General features: G+C 37.9%; 2 protein-coding genes across 5 annotated transcripts in view; one reads left to right on the forward strand and one right to left on the reverse strand.

Moving 5' to 3' along the window:
* Nucleotides 1–438: 438 nt before the first annotated feature.
* On the forward strand, nucleotides 439–12699 carry STARD3NL (STARD3 N-terminal like). Of its 3 annotated transcripts, XM_010213825.2 has the most exons (8): nucleotides 440–780; nucleotides 3896–3973; nucleotides 5485–5562; nucleotides 7248–7301; nucleotides 7399–7516; nucleotides 9418–9516; nucleotides 11538–11607; nucleotides 12239–12699. In XM_010213825.2, exons 1-7 carry the CDS (start codon nucleotides 556–558, stop codon nucleotides 11588–11590), a joined length of 705 nt encoding a protein of 234 aa, XP_010212127.1. In that variant the 5' UTR covers nucleotides 440–555; the 3' UTR covers nucleotides 11591–11607; nucleotides 12239–12699. The 3 variants fall into 3 exon arrangements, with proteins under 3 accessions (XP_088377228.1, XP_010212127.1, XP_088377229.1); XM_088521102.1 differs by lacking the exon at nucleotides 5485–5562 and having other exon boundaries at nucleotides 439–780; XM_088521103.1 differs by lacking the exons at nucleotides 5485–5562; nucleotides 7248–7301 and having other exon boundaries at nucleotides 441–780.
* A 10680-nt stretch (nucleotides 12700–23379) lies between these two features.
* The window catches only part of TARP (TCR gamma alternate reading frame protein), a 29301-nt gene continuing 28439 nt past the window's right edge, over nucleotides 23380–24241 (reverse strand). For both annotated transcript variants that reach the window (XM_088521063.1, XM_088521064.1), the window contains one exon: nucleotides 23380–23832. In XM_088521063.1, coding sequence (XP_088377189.1) covers nucleotides 23699–23832 — 134 coding nt within the window. In that variant the 3' untranslated portion in view covers nucleotides 23380–23698. The remainder of the gene's footprint in view (nucleotides 23833–24241) is intronic.

Consider the following 24241-nt stretch of genomic DNA (forward strand, 5'->3'; position numbering starts at 1 on the left):
TTTACCCTAAAGAATGATTACTAAAGTATTCAGTTATGATCTCTTCAGCAGTGGCAATGCTGCATGTGCTCATACCCAATATTGCCATTTTTCACCAACTTTATGTGGAAAACTTTTTCTAAATAGTTTACTACGGATAGCACTTCAGTCGGTCTAGGTAACCTGTTGCACAGCATCATGCCTTTTATTTATGCATGTTTAATGCTCATTTCAACTAAAGGGAGATTGCAGCCTTCTGAATACAGACAGTACTCCCTTCATTTCCAGCTCTCTAATTGAACATTAAATCGCTGTTTCACAAATCCTCCGAGAGAGGAAAAGACCATAAAAACTTCTTATTTAGGAAACATTTTTTGGAATTTACTTGCCAAATAATCTTAACTGTCAGATTAGTGTTTAAAAAAAAAAGAATCTGATATGGTAAGATGAAGCTCCTTAGTGGAGTTTTTGTGATGAATGTCCTTTTCTGTTTTTGTTTTTAAGAAATTCTCCCTCCATGGATCAGCCTTCTAGTGATGGTGAAACGGGAAGAAGACTACTCTAAGCAAACCAAGGATGAATCGAGTGCCAGAGGATGCCGAACACGCTCACAGCAGCAGTGTGGAATCCTGTCCTTCCTTGCGGGATGTCCATTCCATCAACCCGGCGCAGCTGGTGGCCAGAATTGAGTCATATGAAGGAAGAGAGAAGAAAGGCATTTCAGATGTCAGAAGGACTTTCTGTTTGTTTGTTACATTTGACCTCTTATTCATAACTTTGCTGTGGATAATAGAGTTAAATGTGAGTTGTCTTTTCGGTATTGTTGAACTTTATTTATTGAATAATTAATTTCAGAAATGGTTAGTAAGTTCTTTTAGCATATGTTATGCATGTCTTTATTTAAACTAAAGTAGCTTCTTTAATTTTTGTGAACATAGTATCTCTTTATCTGAACTTACTCTTAGTCACTGGATATGTGCCTTATTTTGTTCATATCATTAAATCCTTTGTCATTCCTGAAATCTACTAACTCATTCTGTTAACTAACTGAACAAACCATTGGAAAGCTTTTCAGGCAGCAGGTAAACAAGAAGCGTTGAACTCTAAATTTGGAAAGAAGTGTTCTTTTTAAAAGGATTCAAGAGTTTTTCTTCTCAGTAGCTCAAAAAGTCTTTGATATTCACTGAGGTACTAATCATTGGAAGAACTTATAATGGCCAAAGCTTTTCTTTTCCAGTGGTGTGTTTTCTTTAAGCCAAATGTAATGTAACATACATTGTTTATGACAGCGTTGATTTGTACAACAACATAAACTCCCACAGTTATTACTGTTCTTCACTGCTACTACCATTACTACAAATCTAGTGTTTGTAATTAGCAAAACAAGACTATTTTTGCATGAAATTTCTCCTTCCACAAAAAAAAGTAGGATAGTTTGTTATTAGCTGATGAGTAATACCGTAGCTCTTATGCTAGGTTTTAAACTGTAGCCTGAAGTATGTGTTTAAGAAAGAAGACAAAAGAAAAATAGAGGAATCCCCTTCTTGGTTAGTAAAGATCTTGAGTAAACATTCTTTGTCAACATTCCTTTAGAGGATAATCACCTTGTAGCTATCCATCTGACCCTATGAAGCTTAGCATTCTGATGCATTTTAGGCCAGCTTATCAGCAATGTATTTGACTAAGAGGAACAGGATCTGATTGTGTATCTCTTGTGCAAGTCTGTGCTCTGAGTCACAAACATCAGTATTCTTGGTGTCTTTAATTAAGACTCTGTATAGAAAATGTTACTGACTCCTGAAGTTTTATTTTGAATGTTATAGCACTAAGGAACCTCGAGATGCCAGGAGTTAGCAGTTTTCTTTTTGTGGAAAAACTTGAACTCCTGTAGTGTTAGATGTCAGAAAGAATGACAGAAACATTTTTTGCTTTCATAAGTCATGGTATCATGACTATCATATCATATGACAGCCAAGATTGACACGAGTTGAAATTTTTTTGATCGGTTGGTTTTTGTTTAGCTAAGTTTTCTTCACAGGGAGTTCAAGTACTACTGCATTATGCCTGTCCTTCACTGATAAGTATCTAACAGGACTTCAGAACTGTCTCCGCAGTTTCTCTGAATGTTGTTGAAATAAATCTATCAGGACTAGTTTTTAAATATTTATTTATTAGAGTGACCAATAAAAATTTATGTTGGTTGAGCAGCAGGCAAAATGGTTAGCTTGAGTGTTGTAGTCAAAATGAAAATCCAGATCAGTTACATTATATACTAACAATATGCTTTCCCCTGACTATCCATCATCCAAAGTGTTTAAGCATTGTTTTTGTCTGTCTGTTTAAACACTAAAGGGAGCATCTCCATGGTAGTCTGACCAAACCCTAGATGAGGGCTGCCATGGTTTTCTGTTAATTTTTACATTAGCGCAGGTGCTTGTGCAACCACATATTGCAAAATTCCATGAACTGTCTTGGTTCTCAGTCATCACATGGTGCTGATGTGTTACATCCTGTTATTCTTTGGTTTGTCTTTTCTTTGCTTTGTCCCTAGGAGAGGGCTCAGACATGTCTGGGATCAGCGAGAAAGAAAAGACCCGGCAAACCTTTTTTAAATTGACCTATAAAGTGCCATGGAGCAGTGTCATACACATTACTTTGTGTATATCTTTCCTTCTGTTTCCTCATAAATACTTCCCTAAAACATGTGAGAAATCTAGTGACCATTTTTCTGTCTTCTGTTAGGTTGTCCAGTATAGCTTTATTACCTGTGCTGGAAACAGATGACGGTTTCTGATAATGGCAGAGCAAACAAGAAATAGCAATATGTCGAAGTGTTTTTGTCAGCTAGTCAGAAGTGGGGTGAAATGAAGGGAGGGTTGAAGAAACAGAATAAACTTGTGGTTGGTGAGTAGTCCTAGAAAAGAGCTTTGAGATGCTAGCAACATAATTTAAAAGAGTATAGGTGAGTCTGTGGTATTGGTTTGACATGGTGAGTGTATGCTGTGATGCTTTGGTATCTCCTTTCTTTAGAAGGATGATAGCAGAGAAATAACATTAAATCATTTTCTTGCTGTTGTTTTCTGCATTGCATACTTATTTCTTGTATCTAATCTAAATCTAATCTCATTATCTAATTTAATGTTAAAAATAATCTTTGGAATAACATTGTATAAACATGAAGATTCTTCCCTCCAAGCTAAGCTGTATTCCTCTTGTTCTTTGACCCAGCATATCCTAAGTTATTTTCTTACTGGTGCAGCTTGAACAGGAGAGGTGATGATAAAGTCCACAAAAAAGTCTGTGTGACTAAGGAAGACGTGCTTTCAAAACCTGTGAAGCAAAGGAAAGCGCTAAACTTGCATGTTAGTTATTTGTGGGTGAATGTTCTAATGATTTAAGATGCTGTAGCTTTACTTCTTACAGTATTTTTGGCTTAGTTCTGTAGAATCAACAGTATATATGCTTTCCTGGAAGAAAAATTAAAAAAAAAAATAGAACAAGATTTCAGTAACAAAACTAAATTTCAAGTGCTGAAGCATCAAAGAAGAAACCTTAGTGCTTTTGACTGTCATTATATGACAATCTGGGGCTTTCTGCATGGCTTTTTGATCAGCATATTAGCTGTTTTGACCCTTTTGAGATGCAGAACTCTCAGTGATTTTGAATAGGAGAACCTACACTTAAACCCATCTTCTTTCCTCAACAGTTTGTTATTAATGCTAGTAATCTTAAATATTTTACTTCAAGAAAGACAAATGAGAATAGTAGTTTTGGTGTTCATACTTAGAGTGTATGTCCCCCATACTTAATTTCTTGATGTTTTTGTACATTGATGGGAACTATTAATTTGGACTTCAAATATTTTTGTTTGATTAATTCTGTTCTAGAGCTGTTACGTGTCTTTGTTCCTTTATAGGTAAAAGGCGGCATTGAGACTACTTTAGAGAAAGAAGTCCTGCATTATCACTACTCTTCTTCATATTTTGATATATTTGTAAGTGTTCTTCCCACTCGAAAAAAAAGGCAAGAACGTAGTTTCCCATAAACGTGTCCCAGTGTGAGTCCTGTGAATCAATTGGTCTCTTCTTGATAAAGCAGAAGGAATTGTGCCAAATAGCACCTGTCTTGGGGGCTCTCCAGCCCTGTTTTACTGGCAAGTGTTCATGGAGCCTGTTGGTAGAGGCACTTACACACACGTAAAAAGAACTATTTTAAGAATGAGAGATGGGTCTAACATGGAGATAATTTATTAAGGGGAGGAGAAGACCAGTAGTCCTTCAGATGTAAAAACATTCTGTTTAAATTGATACTTTCATTCTTCCATAGAAATAATCCCTCATAATGAGGAGAGATTTGTTCCAAGCAGAACTTGTTTCTTTATCTGCTGTTTACTATGTCAAATAGAATGAGGTATTGGATACAAAAGATTTATAAGATAGCAAATTATGCTGCTTCTCTCTTTCAGTTTCATTTTTTTGCTAGTATCTCTGACACATGTTACTGCAGAAGCAAAAGTGTCATTTGTTAATTTGGATGCACAGGCAATTATTTTGCCTATGGTTGAACCAAAGGTTCTGAACATCTAATGCCAAGTTATATACCTTCATTCCATGGAAGGGATCTAGGTCATTGAAATGACCTCTCACATAAAACTCACAAATATTTGCAGAATGCTTCTCTTTCTTGTACAAATGTCCAAACTCATATTTGTATAGTATCAAGTGGGTTTTATAGGTTGTGAACATATCTTTTAAAAGAAGTCAGAGGCAGTCTAAAATCTAGAAATAAAGGAGAAACAGAGGGCTAGGATCCCCGATCCAGAAATCTGATCTCTCTGTTGCTACTGTTTCATTCTTTGCCCTAGAACAAATCCTGTGGTTCACCTTCTTTTGCTGCAAAGTGTTTGGAACGGCTTGCTTCTTAGCTATGCTTAAGTATTTGCTTGCCTGTGGAAAAGTAGGGGTTTTTTGGGCGTGCAATAAGAAAATAACTGCCGGCATCTCCAGAAGGAATAATTTATATTTCGCAATGTTTAGATTTCAGTATTTTTGAATTCTTGACCATTTATTATGGTATTCATGCATAGTAGCATACTAGAAAGGTTAGTGAGATGTGCAGTAGCACTTAAGCTATTTGCTGGTTTAACTCTGTCTAGACTGAACTGCTTAGATTCCAGTTAGATAAAATGATTATAAGCATACTTAATGAATAATTTTTTTTTTTTTTACATTTCTAACTTACATTTGTGGAATTGCACATGCTTGCATATTTGATGTATTGTAAGCATGTGAGTGATGCCATCAGCTGTGTGCTTTAAAAATGGGAAATGATACGCTATTTTTATCTTAAGCAAATCCACTTTCAGATCTGTTTCTTAATAGCAGAACTTGTTGTGTCCTGTTTTAAGTTGTTTTATAAGCAGTTAGTATTTTCAGTGAGCTGAGAATCTTGTGGTGGTTCTGTGTTCTGAATTAACCAACAAATATTTTTTTCCTTTCTCTATAGCTACTGGCAGTCTTTCGATTTAAGGTGTTAATACTTGCATATGCAATGTGCAGACTGCGCCATTGGTGGGCAATAGCTGTGAGTAGTAGCCAAGCATCGTGGAGTTTTAACTAGAATGGGTCAAACAGACAAATTTGGGATGTCTCTTAACATTTGTATGTTAAGAATCATCTTGATGCTATATATAAATATTCACTGTACAATAAGTATTAACAGATTAAAAAAAATCTGTTCTGGAAGATCTTCAGCATAAAAGCAAAGTTAGTAGTACAGTGAGTGTGATCCTTACCAAGCATTATGTTAATACAAATTGAAGGCTCAATTTGAATCCAGTACAAATGCCTGACTTCTGTTACCTCTGACTTCTAAATTGAAGTTTGAAATACACATGCACTGGAAATAACAAACTGTATTACAAAAAGAAGAGGAATTGTCATTGTACCACATATCCCGTTCTGTGATAACTCCCAAATTCTCCGCTTTTTTAAATTTTGCATGCCAGTGCAAGAAACTTGTATTGTTCTGAGGCAAAAGGTAGATTATGCATCCCTTAGAAATGAAGTTTTTGAATTATAGCCAACGATACTTCTTTCAGTGGGTTGGAACAAATACTTTCACTGCAGTTGTGTATGAGAGAATGCGAACTGCTTAATGACAAACTCATGCTTCTATCTGTGTGTTTGTCAAAAAGTTAATACTGAAGCCTGTAATATAAAATCAAAATTGCTGGCTCAGCATATTGTAAATCATGGAGGTTTTTTCTTACATTATGGTGATGTATATAGATATGACTATGTATAACTTTCTTCAACTAACTAGTATGCAATCTATTTAGTGGTCCGAGATTGCTTTTCATAATTTTTGTAATTATTACCGTGACACACAAGTAGTAATTGCTGCTCTGATTGCAATGGGATTTTTATTTCAAGGTGCATGTATCTCAAAATCCCTTACTTACAGCTGTATAGCTTTAGAATGTTTCCTACAGTGACATCCTCCAACTTGATACAGTTTGGTTATGAATTGGTGAAGGTTGACCCATCGTGTTGGAAAGCAATAGATATAACAAAGTTTCACTGAAAGTAATGTAGAAACCACTAAGCTTAAAATCCAATTTGCACTTACCAGTGAGAAACTTGATATGTTTTTCTTCTTGTTTCTTGTTTAAGAAGTGCTGGGTCCAAAGGCACTAATATAGTTAGACGCTTTGCTTAAGTGCATGTTACTTGTCCATTACCTTTTTCTACAGACACTATCTGAGGTTTATTTTGTTTAATCTCATGTCACTTTTTCCAAATAGGAAATAGGAATATTAAGTATTCAACGAAAGTTACGTATTTTCACAACACAAGGGGAATTACAATATTAATTCATGTTTTCTCATGCAAAGATGCCTTATTTATTTGAAATTATTGCTTTGATATGAGTAGTTTTGAAAGTAATTTGGAATAATAACTATTTTTCTAAAAAAAAAAAAAAAAACTTAAGTGAATTTGTGATAAAATATTGCATCTTCATTATACAGTAAGATCACAATGTATACAATTCAATGTTTGCATAACATTTTAAGTTTCTGCTGAATGGAAATACGCAGTTGGACATGTCCAGGAGATTATTTTAAAATAATTATGCTTGATAATTTTTGTTGACCTATGATATTGCCATTGGGAAATATTTTTAAAGCTGCAATTGATACATAATTGCAAAAATAAGGAAGTAAATGCAGTTGTTAGACCTAACTGCTCTTACCCTTTCTCTTTCAGTTTACAACAGCAGTGACCAGTGCCTTTTTATTAGCAAAAGTAATTATTTCACAGGTATATATTCGAATAAAATGTTTGTTTGTTTTTGCTTCTTTAAGAAGCAGGATTCTTGAAGATAATTTCTGTAACATGTGGTTTTGTTTCCTTCAAGCTATTTTCACAGGGTGCTTTTGGCTATGTGCTCCCCATCATATCCTTCATACTTGCCTGGATTGAAACCTGGTTCTTGGACTTTAAAGTGTTACCACAAGAAGCAGAAGAAGAAAACAGTAAGCTTTTGTTTTTTTCATCAGTGACTGCAGTTGGCTACATTCCGTTCAGTAGTATATGGCAAAAAAAACCATCTTCTTTCAATTCCTCAAGAACTTGGGAGAGATGAGGAAAAAATATTCATATGGTATGTTTTTTATGTTTCTTGAAAGTAGGATGTATGCCTTCAAAGAGGTTCAGTTTACGTAGGAAGACCAGGTTGAAAGCTGTAAGAGCCAAATCTGTAATTTGTCAGGCACTTAGAAGCATATCTTCTTCTTTTTCTTTATGCTTAAAGTGTGAAAATCTAATTGGTTTGGGCTTTTTATTTTGTGAGTAACACACACAGTTGTTACTGACTCCTCTCTCTTTAGGAAGAGTAGACACAATAACTAATTCTGTGTCCCTAATTCTTCTTTTGAGGTGGAAAGGGATTGTGCTTCATGCACAGAATGAGACCAGAGCAAGTATGAATTTCAACCTCTTCAAGATGTGGCGGCAGATCATAGGAGTGCACTCAACTAAATAGAGGAAACTCAGTGATTTAGTGAAGGAGAACATTACTTGGGTGATGAAAAAAAGAAAGTATAGATTTCTGCTAGAGATGTTCTGTCTAGTTTCAACAGCAGGAAGGTAATTCTATAGAGAACCTTTGATTTGTGCCTTTATTGCTGTTAGGTTAAAGGCAGACAGGGAATAGTTTTTGGTTTTAACCAGGTACACCCCTCCTTTTAAGTAGGAAATGTGATTATTTTCTGTCTTACTGTCGTGTTAAAGCAATTTTATAGCTTTTTTAGCTAATGCAATGGTAGGGACTATTGGAGAGGTTTTGTTTAAAAAAAAAGAAAAAAAAAAGAATTTAGAACATAACTGTCTTTCCAGTGAAAATGCTTTCTAGTGTTGAATGCTTCCTGCTTCTGGGAACAGTTCAGCTAAATAAAAGATAAAATCCTTGGTAAAAAGACGTGGATGTGTTTGAACGAAACAGAGGCAGATTCTGATCTTTAGGAAGGGGATGAAGTGCACTAATTTTTTTCTTTTTTTTTTTTTAAACTTAGCTCTATCTTTCCCACCCAGTGTGTGCCTTTTAATATTTTTGACTTACATTTCTATTCTCTCCAGTAGAGGAAGGTCAGTCTCTGCATAAGTAACAGATATGTCTCCTTTAGACACTGTGAGCAAGTCATAGAGTGAATATGTGGAAATAGTAGTTTGAGTTGGAAAGAGTTTGCTTTGTTTATAATTGCTAGCTACCTCAGGTAGTTCTTCCAATTCAGTAAAACATCACTTTCCCCCCCGCCCCATCTTCATGCGTCAGAGACCAAAGGATAGAAGTTTGATAGTCTTATGTTGACTTAAATGCCATTTTTACCCCACTATTTACTGGGAGACCTATTGATGCCAGTAATTCCTTTCCGTGCAGCCTCCTTGTTTTCTCTTTTCTCTATTATGCCCATCAGAATACTTTTTAACTCATTATATTTTCTTGATTTTATTTTTTATTTTTTAAATGAAACGGAAGCTGTTAAGGCAGACTAAGTGAAAGCAAGCCTGGGGAGTTTACTTGAGGAACCAAAGTGAGGAAATCCGTTTATTTGGTTCCATGTGGCAGCTCGCCTAGCATTAAAAATATGATTCAGAGTTAAAGTTACATTAATGAATTTGCATTTGGCATCCTAACCATACATTTTCATGCAATGGAAGGAAAACTTTCCATCATGGATACAGTATATCTGTTTGACTGAAGTGTCTTTCTTTAGCTTACTGAAACTATATGGAAGACTTTAAAGTCAGATTAATGATTTTTGGACCCATTTTTAATAGCAGTAACTTGTTATAATGCAATACATTAGTCGTTACTGTGACTTTTTTTTCTTTAAAATACTATGGATAATGGACTGGTTTTCTTTTTTTCATTTAGGATTTCTGATAGCACAGGATGCCTCTGAGCGAGCAGCTCTTCTTCATCCAGGTGTCTTCTCTGACAGGCAGTTTTATTCTCCTCCTGAATCTGTAGCAGGTAATTATGTTTGCATGATGAATGCTTTTTCCTGTTCACATTCAAGTTCTGCATATTTTTTTCAACTTTTGAAGTATAATGGGGAAGTGTGAAGGGGGGAAAAAGTGTATTTTCCTTTTGGAATAAGGAATGTACTTTAGAGTCCCATAATGAGGAATTCTTTTATAAAAAACTTAGTTAAGTTACAACTTATCAGCTGAATCACAGTACACTTTGTGGGCCTTTTCATGTGCCTCAGAAGTGATTAAAAAATTGGTGGATTAAGCTATCATCATCAATTCTTTAATTCCCAGCCAACTCAGTGTGAGATAACCCAATCAATTACTAGAGTGCAGGCAGCAGGCAAATAATGTGTTAAATTCATGAACTTGATTACTTTTGCTTTGTTTCCTCCATTTCCAGCTAATTTCTCTCACGAGTAATACTGAAAGCCATCTACTCACCACTTTAAAAGTTGGAAAATAATTTAGGTCTTGCTCTAAATAATCTAACATTGCTGTAAATAATGTAAATACACTGCATCAGATTTACAGTTATCTCTGAATCCCTTTCCATTTTTAGGGGAAAACTTTTAGAGTTCTTGTTCAGCTTTCATCTATTTTCAAAAGATACAGTCAGTTCTCTTGACTGGCTTTAAGATGTAGATAGTATGACATAAATTTGTGCTGCAACAGCAAGGGGTTTCTGCTCCATCTATCCCGATAGCAACGATATTTATGCAGAACAGTTGCTATTTATTCCAGCCTAAGATTGGAACTATGTGATATTGTAGGACAGTTGGTTAACCTGGAAGAAAACTGGTTTAAAACAAATTGAAAATTCAATTGGGGACTCTTTCATAACTTCAAAAACTCCTTCTCTGTATTACACAGACCTAACTTTTTTCTTTTTATGTTAAATGTTTTTTGTTAAATGTTGCCTTGACTCTGTATATATTGCACTGCATTCTAGTTAAGAGTCACCACAAGATTTAAGAATGTGTGTGTATGTATTTTGAGAGAATAGGTAACTTCTTAATGGGTTGAGGGGATCTGAGTTTGACTTATTTGAGGACCAAGTGTGAACCCCAAAATCCCATATCAGGCTCTTTATACTAAAATGTGTCTCTTTTAAAGTTATGCATTATAGTGTACTAGAATTAGAATAATATCTGCTCAGTGCTTATAGCTATCTTTGCCATGTCGCATTTTGAAGTCATAACTGTTGGTGGTACCTTCACCAGCTTGATGGCTGCTTTTAAAGAGTTCCTGATTGCCTTTGTACAGTAAATGGCTCCATCTAGGGAGGAGAGGAGATTAAGACAGTGCTGAGTGTAATGCTGTGCTGTATCAGCACATAAGTCAGGGAACACTTCTGTGCTTCCAGACAAAGTTGCTAGCTTTTCCACATGAAAATTGTTAAAATATTATGCAGGTGCAAAATTAGCCTGGTAAGAGTTAATTTCTACAGTTATTTAAGTTTCCCAGGCATTTTTGTCAAAGACTGAGCTTTCTTCTCATTTGTTTTCCTGTGGGAAACTCTTCTTATTGAAGCTGCTAAGACAAGTACATAAAAACACACGGGGCTGGTCTGGGAATTTCCCTGCAGCACCAGCTAGTGCCACCCCCTGCCTCAGATGTAGGCAGGGACACGTGTGGCTTGGCGTGGGCTCCAGAAGTGCAGGCCAGGGGTGCTCGCATGAATTTGCCTAGTATCAGACTGTGGCTGGCCCTGAGACCTGCTCAGCTCCTTACTGTGGGCCTTGCAGCCCTTTGACTGTGAAAAGAAAGAGCTGAGGCCAGGAACAGGAGAAGACAAGGGACAAGTGGTAACAGAGAGGCAGAGGGAGATGCTGGGTGTGTGGCAAATGTGACAACCAGGTAAGTAAGCACTTGAAAAGAAAAAGGGAAGGGTTTTTTTTTTAAAAGAGAAACGCTTGCTTATAAGTGACTTTTAATAAACGAATATCAGAGTATCAGTGTTGGTCTTTGATTTTTTCTTTTTCTTAATCTAGCTAATAACACACCTTCCTTCCAATTTAGGATCAGATGAAGAATCTGAAGAAAAACAGGACAGTGAAAAACCAATTGTATAGCAAATGAGAGAAAGCATGTAAGTACCTTTGCATAGAACCTGAATTTTTGTAAAAGTATTTTTTCTTTTTTAATTTCTTGCCAAATAATTTGGATGATGGGGTAATTCTTGGGAGTTCCACATCCAATCTTAACCAAATCTGTCTTTTCTAGTAAGCAGTTAAGCAGGAAGTCCCACAAGGCAAATATTTAGCTGTTGTAGAGCCTATAGTTGTGCTCCTCAGTACTTGCATGTTGTTTTCCTACTTATCCCAGGCAAGAGATGCAGAGCAGCTGAGCAGGCTGCAGGGGTCTGAGGTAGCTCTTGTGGAGTCCAGTGTGAAGCGGGGCTGGGTTTCAGCATGAAACATTTCCAGTGTTTCTTCACTGGTCCTGCTGAAAGGACAGTGAAGGACAAGTGTAAAAACTCCCCTTTACTAGTAGTCCCCTATTCTCCCTTATTCCACAATTCTTTTGCCTTCACTTTCACTGCAGATGATTATGGTATTTGAAGCTAGAGAGGAATAAATCTTACTGGAATGGAAGTTTCTGGTTTAAAATGCTGTAGTAGGAAAGAATGGATGCTCTATTATTTTTGTCCTCCCTGCCATCCGCGTCTGTTGCCTTGCCTCATGTATTTCACTCACTCTGACTTGTATCATCTCTTACAGAAAGAAAATGTTGAAATTCAGAGACTGTGACAACGTGGCAGACATGCTGCTGGAGCTGCTAGCAGGAGAATGTGCTCATTAGAAAGCAAAGGGGACAGTCCCGATGTACTGTAATACCTCAGCAATGTGTAACCTTATTCACATATGTATATTAGGTTGCCTCAAAGGTGGTATGAAACTATTTGTCCATGATGTATTCAGTGATTCTTGAAGTTGATCTTCTAATGACTAGGTAATTACTGGAAAATGTTGTCTTGTGTACCTAATCCAAAGACTGGTAATATAATGAAGTAAAACTCCTCTATGGCGGATGTATATTTAATGATTACTGGGACTTACTAGGTAAATCTATTTTATGTTGTTAGAAATTTGTCATTAGTATTATGTTTAATTTTTTTTAACTCCATGCATTTTTTAATGGTTATGTTCACTTTCTAAAATAAAATTGTTGTTAAAACCTGGGCAATGTGTTGGGGTATTCTGTTAGTTTGACTGCAGTTCAGTTTCTTCCATAATTTCATTTTGGTTTGCCTAGATTTGACTGTAGTCTTAGTGTTAGTGACCTGTTACCTCTTTGCCTGTTGTATTTGAAGCATCTTCTGCAAAACTTGGTGACCTGTCCTGTGCTGGTGATGGACATTATTCAGATTTAAGGTGGAGATGGGAGTAAATGAACCATTGCAAATACAAGTGTTTCTTTACTATCCAACACTTTAGATAATAAAGAAAACTATCCAACAATGAGTTAGATTACAGACGTAAGATCTGTACAGGGAATAAAGATATATTCTCAGATATAGATCATCTGAGGTGTTAATCATTGCTTGAACAAAAAAAAATGATAATCTGCAGTTTTGGTGCATCTTCCTGATGTATGAGAACATGAGTGCTTTGGATTTTCATATTTAGTCCGTAGGTGGTACCACAAGGATGCAGCTGGATCAGCCTGGGTAGCAAATAGTACTTCAACAGGTAACTCATGCATTGCTTTTAGTGAAAAGACATTGACGGCTCTCTTAGGCTGCAGACAAGCAAGACTGACAATTTTCCCAACAATCTCCTAAATTTCCTAAATTTTCTTGACAATGAGCTGGGCCTGTTCAGCCTGAAGAAGAGAAGGCTGAGAGCGGACCTGATCAGTGTCTATAAGTACCTCCAGGGAGGGAGTGTAGAGGATGGGGCCAGCCTCTTTTCAGTGGTGGCCACCGACAGAACTAGAGGTAATGGCCACAAACTGAAGCACCAAAAGTTCCACAGGCACTTAAGGAAAAGATTCTTAAGAGTGAGGGTGACAGAGCACTGGAACAGGCTGCCCAGAGAGGTTGTGGAGTCTCCTTCTCTGGAGATCTTCCAAACCTGCTTGGACACAGTTCTGTGCCATATGCTCTAGGTGACCCTGCGTGTGCAGGGGGTTGGACTAGATGATCTCTAGAGGTCCCTGCCAACCTTAAGCATTCTGTGATTCTGTGGTTCTCTCTATTTCCATTATTGTGGAATAGAGGTGTAATGTGGTAGAAGACTGGACTGATTCATGTCTAACCATTCTAACCTGGCTCTTCCTTGAACCAGTAGTGACTGTTTCATCTTACATATGTCTATATTTTTTTCCACTGAAAAAGCATGCCTTCTACCAGACAACACTGTCAAAGCCTTAAAACATCTGTTGGCTCCCTCTTCTTCAGGCTCAGTAAGACAACTGAGGGTAGGGGCTTATGGGCGATTGCACCTTGGGAGCAGTACAAGGGGATCAACAGAGATGCCCCTGAAATATGCAGTAGCTAGATTTAAATAGATGTTCTGAAAGTACTTTCACACCTATTTTATTTCACTTTGGGTGGTATCAAGCTTTAGCAAATAATAAAATCATATGCTACTTTTTTTCTTTCATTTATTTCTTGTAAGGAAGAGTATGACTGAAAATTAGTCAACCTGTCTTTTCTCGCATTGAAGATCAGCATAACCCTGAAGGCAGTAAACAGGCACATTGCCTTCAGTGTGCTAATTAAGATCATTGTGTTCTGTGACTGTCAGAACTGCGCCTGACTTCTTTTGTCATCCCTATACCATGTTGTATAATAGAACCTTTGGAAAAGAACTGTTGCCTCAGAATATTTAAGTTCTGTTCTTATTGCTGCACACTCTGCATATAAGCATGAAATTCCCCTGCCCTGGCTGCGTTAACACTCTGTCCGGAGGAAAAACTTGCACCAAGGTGATGGCCATTGTCTGTGCCACTGGTGATGCCCACAGTACAGACCTGGTCCATGCATGTTCTCTTTCACTCTGCAGCTAGAAGACAGGCCAGTGATCTGACATGACTTGCAATGTTAACCTGCCTCAGCTTTCTTGAATGTTAATTGTTATTGCCATTCACTTTTTATTTTATCATGAACCTCATAGACCTTCACTTACTGTTTCCTATGGAGGAGGCAGGAATTAACTCCCTACAAGGCTGTGGGGAACTGATATCAGTTACAAAGGTGTTCTGGGGGACTGGAATTGGCAGATGAGGGAGGATGGCATTAACAGTGGTATTATATGCCATGACACATTTATGTTAATTCACTAGAGTACTGCTGTCCTATAATGATTGTAATATGAATACACTGAGTCACAGGGTTAGAGTCTGTTCATAATAGTCTGTGTCCTTCTTAAGCTTGTTCTTTGGTCCGTTCCAGTGGTTGTTATATTTCAGTCACACCTCTCTAGTTGTTTCAGTGCTCCTATTAGGACAGTCTCAATCAATATTCTCAGATCTGTGCTCTCTCCAGAGTTATGATACAACAGCAAACTAAAATGTTCTGTGATCCATTTTGAAGATGAATCTTGTCATTCAGAAAAAACATGTTCCTCATTGACTTTAAAGGATAGATATAGTATGGTCAATACCTTAAGGGACTTCTTATTTAATCCTTAATCCTCCTGAAACTAGAACACTGCACATTCTGCAGAGTAAATGCTCCCCTATGAGAGAGAGCACAGCAGCACATCTCAGCGTAATAAAAAAGGGTTGCCCACAACTTTCACCTATTCCAAGGGAAACAGTCATAGTCACTCTCATTTGGAATGAGCATATTCTATTTTGATATCGCTAGTAGTATTGGAAATAGGCTCTATATGACTACAGGTTAAATAACTATAGAATTTTAATGAAAGACTCCGTATTGAAGAAAGCCTCCCCAAATGGCTTATTTTCCAAACAAGTTGAGTATCACCTGCGTAGGGATGACTTCTCAGGGGGAGCAATTAGGACTGTATCAACAACCCCTTCTTGAGGCATGTGCCCCTAGGACAGCCAAGTTAAACTTGCTCAGGTCATAGTCATTCTGGCAGCACCTCACGTCTATGTGCAGGAAGTGACAGCTACTTCTAACTTCTTTGTAATTAATATCATAAAGTGAAGCAAAAAGACTTGTATCCCCAATTCTACTCCTCTACATCCATCATGCAACCCTCCAAAAATCCTGAAAAGAAAAATCAAAAAAAAAGGAAACAAACAAATGAGAAAGTTCCCCTTAGAAAGAATGGAAAACGAAGTCGGGGAAACATTGCAAATGATTCAATAAAATGAGATAAATATAAGTGTTTTCAAGGTAACGTAAACAGCTTCAACACCTCGACACCCCCACGTGGTGCTCCACTAGGTGCACGCGTATCCTGCAATCCATGGCTCACAGATTCACCCTCAGTTTAGGGGTGACGCTCTGTCATCTCCCAGAGCAAACTGCACCTTAGAGCTGAGGAGCAGGTGGGCTGTGGTGATTGCATCCCGGAGATGGCCACCAGATGGCTCAAAAGGTTCTCCCTTTAGTCAGCTCTGATGTTCACTTAGTTGTCACTCGCCAAAGACAAAAGAAAACTGAGGCAAACATGGAACTTAAAGACCATGTCTGCAAGTGGGCTAGACAGGAGCCCATCTATCTTTTGTGATTCAAGAAAGATATTTAAGATAATGCTCTTCATACCTTAAATTCCATTTTTTAAAAGCAGAAGAAAAAAAAAAACCTTGACACATCCTAGAGCTATTTATTCCATTTCTCAATTTATACTTCTTTCCTCCTATTTGTCCCTCATCTTTATTTTTGACTTGAGTCGCAGCAGTATTTCAATGAACTTTCCTGTTCATTCATGAAAACTTCCAACTTCCAAGAAGATTTTGCATATCTTCTACACTGAAGATACAGAAAATGTTAAAATATCTCCTGATTCATTTAACTTGACTGAAGTTCTGCATATGCACTTGCAGAGTGCACAAATTTTCCCAAAAAGTAGGAAAATGCACCTTTTGGAAGATAATGACTATTGCTAAGCGACAATTTTTATGATCTTGCTAACACTGTCGAGTTGGAAAAGCTTTTTCCAGCAAAATCACAAGTGAGGGGAAAACAACAGCCTGGGGACTACATTTTCTATTTTTAGGCAAAAAAAAATTATTTATACGTAACTTCTTATTTGAAGAAACATGCAGCTATTTGAGAAGCTGATAGAGGAGAACAGTCAGTTTTGAAACGGAGGATCCTTAGATCCTTTAGGAAGAAGTCATTGATCAGTGTAAGCTTTCATACTGGTGTGGAAATTTGAAAAGCATTTTACATGTGAATTGTAATTTTGTCTCCTAATGACTTTGCTTTAACAGGACATAAAAACCCCAAATATATTCAGAGAATGTAGCTGGCTTCAACAGAATATGCATTTACTGCACTTCCCCATCCACTCTGCTACCTACTTCTCACTGGTCCTTGCATTTTCTGGTCTCAAAGACAGAAGGATTATGTTGCACACAAAGGACACCCAGTCCATGACAGTTCCTAGTTTCCATAGTCACCGCTGAGGAACTGGATTTTCTACCAAGCCTTATTGTAACTGCAATTTCTAACTGATTTTTTAGACCCAGGAGGCACGCAAACATGAACTGTAAAATGCTGGTACCTCACGTGTAGCATCAAGGTGAATATACACACACAGTTTATTCACATGCTGAGGTGCCTTTTGCATCTGGTCAACTAGTAATTTGTGGTTTTCAGCAACGGTCGTTAAGATCTGTTATTCTTGGCTGCCATAGATACACTGGTTGGAATTAAGTAAATTGTGCTTTGATTCATAAGGAAAGCTTTCCCCTTTGTTATCCCAGTTTCAGTCATGCTTACTTACACGTTTTTTTTTTTTTTCCTCCCCCTTCGAATACTTGTGTCCAGACGATACGACCTTTTCACTGATTGTCTTGTTGCAGCTTTTCATCATACCTCTCAACTAGGCTGCAACACTTTCAGAAACACTTTGAAATGTCTCTCTAGGTCATCCTTTGTTTTTAATGTCCATGTTCACTGACTTGGTCCCAATGCGACAGTGAAGATGTACCTACGAGTCCCATGCATGAGCTGGTCAGTGCTGAGGAGGAGTCGTTTCTGTCATAAATCACCCAGCAGGAGATGCTCAGGTGCCAAAATAGATGCCTGGGGAGTGAGCAAGACGCGGCCCTGTGAGGTGTCTGGCACAGCCTCAGCAGGAGCAGCCCCGGGATGAGAGTGACGTGGAGCATCCTAGGCCAGGTAAAAAGCCAGCTGCCAAGTGCAGTGTGGAAGGGCATCTGCCATGGTCACTTTGGCTTCCTAGAACGTGACTGGAGGGAGGTGGACACTTTCAAGCTAGCTGTTTGTACAAATGCACATGAACTTTTGTTAAAGAAGGCACGTGGTTGTGCCTCCAGCTGTTTGCTTCCTCAGGATTAGTAACTGAAGAGGCATCCTGTTTAAACTGCTTCAAAACAAACTGCTACTGTGTATGTTTCCAGATGTACCAAGGAGGAAGGGAAACAGAAGATCAGAAATAACGATAGGGAGCACTGTGGTGCTGTGCTACCTGGATATTTCTGTTCTCCTTTTAATTACAAATTGTGATCAACCGAACTATTGCTTAATTACTGTTTACTGTTAGTTGAATATAAAGATGGATGTTGTAGGTACAGCTGGGAGCTGCCCATTTATAGCCTCTGTCTCTCAAGATCTTAGATATTTGCTAAGAGCATTTTAAGTAATCCAAGGTGCCTTAAAGGTTCGAACATGGGAACATTTCAAGTCACCTTATCTTTGTCTTTGGGGTGTTACCAGCGCAGTGTGCTGGCAGATCCAGCACTGGCAGATCACTTCTTGTCCCAGCGGCTGAAAGACCTTGCCACTAAAACATAAGCAAATGCCTCAAGAGCGGTGCATGGGAGTGATTAGAGTGTAGGTGCCCAACTTCTCATCTTAATCCAGAGAAACATTTCCTGAAGGCACCAGGTGAAAGGGGTTATTTCTGGTAGAAAGTTCCAACACAGCCTTTGAATAAGGGTCTGATGTTAGGAGTATAAAACTGGTGCAAGCAAGATGTAATGTGGTAGCTGGGAGTTTGCTGTTACAAGCATGGGTGGGGAACAGGAAGAAGCACAATCCAAACTTAATTTGGCTGCATTATTTTCACAGGAAACCTTGGAGAGGAGGTCCATGATCAGATAAATGCTATCTGAGAACTCTTATTTTCCAGCAGGAAAAGGTTTGTGAGGAGGAACTACAACATGATGAAATATTAAGAAGCCTTTCAGTGTTTTGGCATGATAAATGACTTCCAACTCCATATAGGGGTAATGAAGTATCAGGAAGAAAGCAGATTTAACACTGTGCTGTACCTGTAAACTGTAACTCAAAAAGTGTTTTTGACACATGGGATACTTAGGAAGGGAAATTCTATAGCTACAGGAATATAGGTCACACATAAGAACACATGGGCTGCTCTAGGAACTTCTCCAGAAGTGCAGGTCAGTGGTGCTGGCATTAATTTGCTTAGTATCAGACTGTGGCCAGCCCTGAGACCAGCTCAACTCTTTCCTCTGGACCTTGCAGCCCTTTGCGACAAGAAAGATCTGAGGCCAAGAACAGGGGAAGACAAGGACAAGCGGTAGCAGAGAGGCAGAGGGAGATGCTGGGTGTGTGGCTGAGAGAAGACCTCTTCCCACGGGGTGGCTAACAGCAGGGATTACAGAGCATCTCTTCTCACTGCTTTAGAAATGTTTTCACCATGGTTTGTGAAGTGCAGATGAGAACAAGGGAGAAACCCTGCTTGCCAATGAACCAATGTGCAGTAGTTTGTCCTGAGTGTGTCCTGATGAAGGCTTGAAGCACCTGTAAGGTGAATCCATAGGGAGGCTGGTATTTCTGGAAGGATCCTTGGGCTGTTGTTTGGTTTAGCTAACTCTTAACAAGCCTTTAAGGTGGCAAATGTGACAACCATATAAGTAAATATTTTTTAAAAGGGAGTGTTCTTAAGGGAAATGCTTGCTTTTATAAGCCCATGAAGTATGTTTTTCTTGAGAAAGAGCTAATAAGGTTCCCCTCTTCCTGTCTGGAATCTGATAAGACTGCAGAGAAAAACACTACAGTGAAAACCTTTACACAGGACCTTTTTTATTATTTTCTTTTTTCTTTTCCTTTTTTTTTTTTTTTTTTTTTTTGTAAATGTGTTTTTTTTTTCTTTTTAGCTTCTTCCCAAATAATTTGAATGTTGGGGTGATTCTTGTGTGTTCAGCATCTTCGAAACTGAAGCAGGAAATCCCCACGGCAGGAGTTTGGCTGCTGTAGAACTGTAATTTTGCTTGTCAGCTCTCAAATGCTGGTTTACCCAGGCCAGAGGCAGGCGGCAGCTGAGCAAGAGCCCAATGCAAAAGGCTGTTGACTCAAACTGAAACACGTTCAGCATTTTATCACTGGCCATGCTTGGAAGGACTGTGATGGACAAGTGTAAAAAGTCCCTTTTGGAAAGGGGGAAGAGATTTATCTGGGGCTAGGAATGCAGGAATACTAAAAAGATATTTTCTTTTAGTTGAGGTCTAAGTCAAGTTTGCCCATCTTGAAGGCTGCGTGAACAAAACCACTCTAATATCTGTTCTGCTCCTCTTCCTGTATAATGTCACAGAAGACCTGCATTATAAACTGTCTGTCTTAGCGTCCTGGGGCTGCCTTTTTTGTTGTTGTTGTTATAAATGACAGAAACTTTCCTTATCCCAGTAATTATTTTATTTTGGAATTATCTTGCCTCATCCCTTCACTTTCACTTGTGACTTAATGATTTATTTTTAAGTATTTTTTTACTCACTTGTTATTAGTTTTATACTTACCTTCTTAACTCCATGTGTTTTGTCTTTTTTTTTTTTTATGGATATGATCACTTTCTAAAAAGGTTCTTAAAACCTGGGCAATGTGTTGTGATAGTCTATTAGTTCAGCTTCCAGATCAACTTGCGCCACCCCTTTATTTGTGGCTGAAAAGTGGGGATTCTGAATTGATTTTAGTTTGCTTCGATTTCGTGCAAGATGTCGTGTTAGTTTGTGGCTGCTCTTAGTACTAGTGACTTTGCCTGGGTTCTTTGCCTGTTGTGTTGCAATATCGAAAGGATGCCAAGAGCTTCTTCTGCAGTAACTTAGTGACCTCCCCTAGGCTGGCAATGGATATTATTCAGCTGTAAGGAGGAGACTGGAATAAGTGAGCCTTTGCAAATTCAAGTGTCACCTTAATGTAAAGGGAAAATATAAGTCTTACTACCTACAGAACTACTCACATCCTTTCACTATTTCGCTATATTTCACTATAGCCCTGTGTTCCCTGATTTAAGTGTAAAGTTAAGTGGAAACTGACTTTCTGTAATATTTTCACTAACAAAGAACAAATATGAGATGTCACTCTTTGCAGTGGTAGTTTTCTGGCATGGTTTTTCCTTCAACTCTTCAATGGTGTTTTTATCTTTGTGGACCTCAGTAGCCAGTATTTCCTGTAGTCCTTTCCCCTTCTCCTTACTGTAAGAGATTATAGTTGATTCTTCCCAAAGTCAATGTGGTTAGTCATACCCAAGCAGCCTTCCTACTGAAAATTGCTTTGTCTTCAGCTATCTGTCAAATACAGTGGAACAAATGTTGATCACCTATTGCACTAAGTAGATCAAAAACAGTGAATCAAAGCCTATGTTTTTGGGGGAACTCTGCTTGCTCTAATATCTTAACAGTATCTCTGAGATTTTGTTTTTTAATTCTTCAGCAGTTTTTACGCTATGTGCCAGTGCCTCAACTGTTTCAGAATTTCTTGAAGACTAATATGTTTTCAATGGAAGTCAACAGGTGTCAGCCTTCCCTAACTCGGTTACACACATCTGTCTCCTGGGGATGTGGTCCAGGAATCCAGGGATAGCAGCTTTCCATACCTTCTTTTTAGAGTATTTTGATAGTTTAAAAAAAAGAAATCAGCATTCCTAAGTTTTTATGTATGTTGTTGCACCATATAGGACACAGAAGGACCTTAACAAGATAAGGAATATATTTCAAGTCCTTTTGGCAAAAAAATGAATTTTTGCCAGTTATTCCTGTCCACCTCAACACACAGAGCAATAGTTCACCCCATTCTGCCATCTCATTTTCATTAGCAGCACCAGATTCTGTAACTAAATTCCTAATATTTGCATTCATACTTGCAATTCTGTGATAAAAGTAGAGCAGCTGTAATGCTCATACTTGTAGAAGTCTGAAATCGCGGATAATAGCGAAAATGACAAAACTCAATTTGTGGAAGATTTTTTTTTTGAGAAGATGTCTTTCAAATGTTAGCCAACTCTTGATCACAGAAATGTGCTCTTATTAGATAACATATAACTCTGGCATGCATTCATGATGCCTAGAAACGTTGAGTCGTGCAGAACTTCTTGAGGACCTATGTTCAGTAGATGTAGCCTATACCTGTTACGACACCACAAAGTGCAATTAGATCAACCTGCCTAGCAAAGAATAAGTTTCACTGTATCTATTACACATATTTTAGGCATGCGGTTTTTATCATTCCGTATTTTCATTAGCAAGCACGCTTTAGAAGCACACTGTGGTAGCAGACAGGACGGGCTGTGGTCTAACTGTCCTCACTTATCGCCCGTGCAGATCACAGCCCACCTCCTCTGAACCAGTACTGACTGGTTCAGTTTACAGGGTTTTTTCCACTAAATAATCAAGCCTTTCTCTAAGTAAACAGCTCCCCTGACACTCAGAAACTTTAAAACATCAACTTGTCCTCTATTCAGGCTAAATAAATAAAATAAAAAGCTTGGTGCAATCAGTGGACGTCTGTATAGATAAGATTATTTATACGGGAGCCTCTGAGCCATTGCACATGCAAAACTAGTAGTAAGTAGATGCATTAGCTTCAACTCACTATTTGTAGAATACTTATTCCTCTGCGATTTTTGGAACAGACCCCATTTTGTTTCCCATGTAATTGTGTGAGCTCTAGAAAACATTTTCCCCCAGCTTAGTTTAAAAAAAAAAAAAGTGTGTGGGGGGGGCTCCCCATTTAATAGATTGAAAAGCAGAAAACTGACCTTTTTTGATGGATCTTTGGTTTACCAGGAAATCTGTGTGAGCAGTTGAAAATGAATCAAGTTTTCTAGCCATCTTAGTTCCTCTTAGGTGGAACTGCTATAGAACTAACATGTGTCTCACAAACGCAGTCTGTTAGAAAACTTTTATTTCTCTCTACCTCCTCACAGATGCAGTGAGTGAACTTTTACTGTAAATACTCCAGTCTCTCATCTGCAAACCACTGTTAATATGTTGTCCCAAACTGAACAAATGCTTCACGCAAAGGCTTCTACTTCTGAATTTTCTCCTGAATTTTGAAAAGAACAAATTTGCAGAGCTGGGACATGCGGAGTGTAGAGCCCAAAATCTGAAAATTCTTTCTCTTTATGGAAATACTTGTTTCAACAGATCTTGAAAGTTAAGGATTTATTCAACTTCAGAAGGCTTCTCCAAACAAGATCATGTTTGTAAACTTTGCAACTGTTTTGTTTCTTTAAAAACACAATGTGCAGGTTTACAATTTGTTAACAGTGCTGTCTGTGGCCAAGTGATTTGTGAAGGTGTGTGCCTTGGAATTGCTTTTATGCTGATTAAACTCGCTTTTAAAGAAACAATAATATCATTTTGTAATATTGTGTTTAATTGAAATTTTCAAAAGCAATATATAAAACAAATACTATAAGTCAGAAGAACAAACATTCACCACTTTCCATTCACTCTGCATGTTCTTAATTAAGCCTTAAACAGTGAACCTCTATTTTTTTCTGCATGCACAACTGTTTTTAACATGAGAATCTTCCTTAGTCTTTAATTCTAAATTCCCCTTAAAATATAAGAAACAAAACCTTATTTCTATTGCCCCTCCCCCATTTCAATACTCAGAAAAATTAGAAGAAGCAGAGTTTGATATAAAACTCCTAGCCGTAAAGCGGAACAGGCTGTGTGCAGTAATGCAAGAAAACCTGTTTTGTTTTGTTTTGTTTTTGTTTTGTTGTTATATGCAGCACTAGGAGCAAGGGGGTTCATAGCAAAACAAACTTAACAAGCTTACAAACAAAAATGCTGTTTTAGCAAAGACTTGCAAAATCATTCTCTTATGTTCCCTTTCCATGTTGCTTAGCTGGAGTCCTCATTCTGTATATGAAGAAGAGTACGATCACGTAATACATGAAGCTTTTCAGAAGAAGGACTATGTACACTAAATACGCCGTCCTGTGTATTAATTGATCTGGAACAAACACAGAAAAGTGTTGTTTAACCATCAATTAACCTCATCCTTCTGAAAAACAGACAGAACCAAGACGATGCAGCACCTGCATTGCTGCAGCTACACCATTTTCAGCAAACAGTGTACCAACAAATGCAACATTGGCCTGACCTCGAGGTTTGCATTGCTCACAAGTCCAATGTCAAACGTATTTTTAAGAACTAGACTGTTGATATGCAGCTAGTGTTATTCCGTGCTAAGGCAAGAATGTAATGCTAGTGTTTTCAGTACGGATTATGTGTAATTTTGTGTTCGCTTCCATCCTTTTGCTGTTTGTGAACACTTGTGCCTCAGATTTTTTACTCAGTTCCTACTCAAATTAAAAGAAAGCTTCTTATTTTCTGAAGTGTTGGGCAGTAGCTGGTCTGAT

Source organism: Tinamus guttatus, unplaced genomic scaffold, assembly GCF_059628265.1.
Source record: "Tinamus guttatus ecotype Peru unplaced genomic scaffold, ASM5962826v1 Tinamus_guttatus_pri_ptg000115l, whole genome shotgun sequence".
Lineage (NCBI taxonomy): Eukaryota > Metazoa > Chordata > Aves > Tinamiformes > Tinamidae > Tinamus > Tinamus guttatus.

What these genes read in the sequence shown, in the direction of transcription:
- STARD3NL (XM_010213825.2), top strand. Translation starts at nt 556, where the DNA reads ATGAATCGAGTGCCAGAGGATGCCGAACACGCTCACAGCAGCAGTGTG. An exon ending in GCCATTGGTGGGCAATAGCT is followed by an intron (nt 5,563 to 7,247) that starts GTGAGTAGTAGC and finishes TTTCTCTTTCAG; the next exon opens with TTTACAACAGCAGTGACCAG. An exon ending in TCCTCCTGAATCTGTAGCAG is followed by an intron (nt 9,517 to 11,537) that starts GTAATTATGTTT and finishes CTTCCAATTTAG; the next exon opens with GATCAGATGAAGAATCTGAA.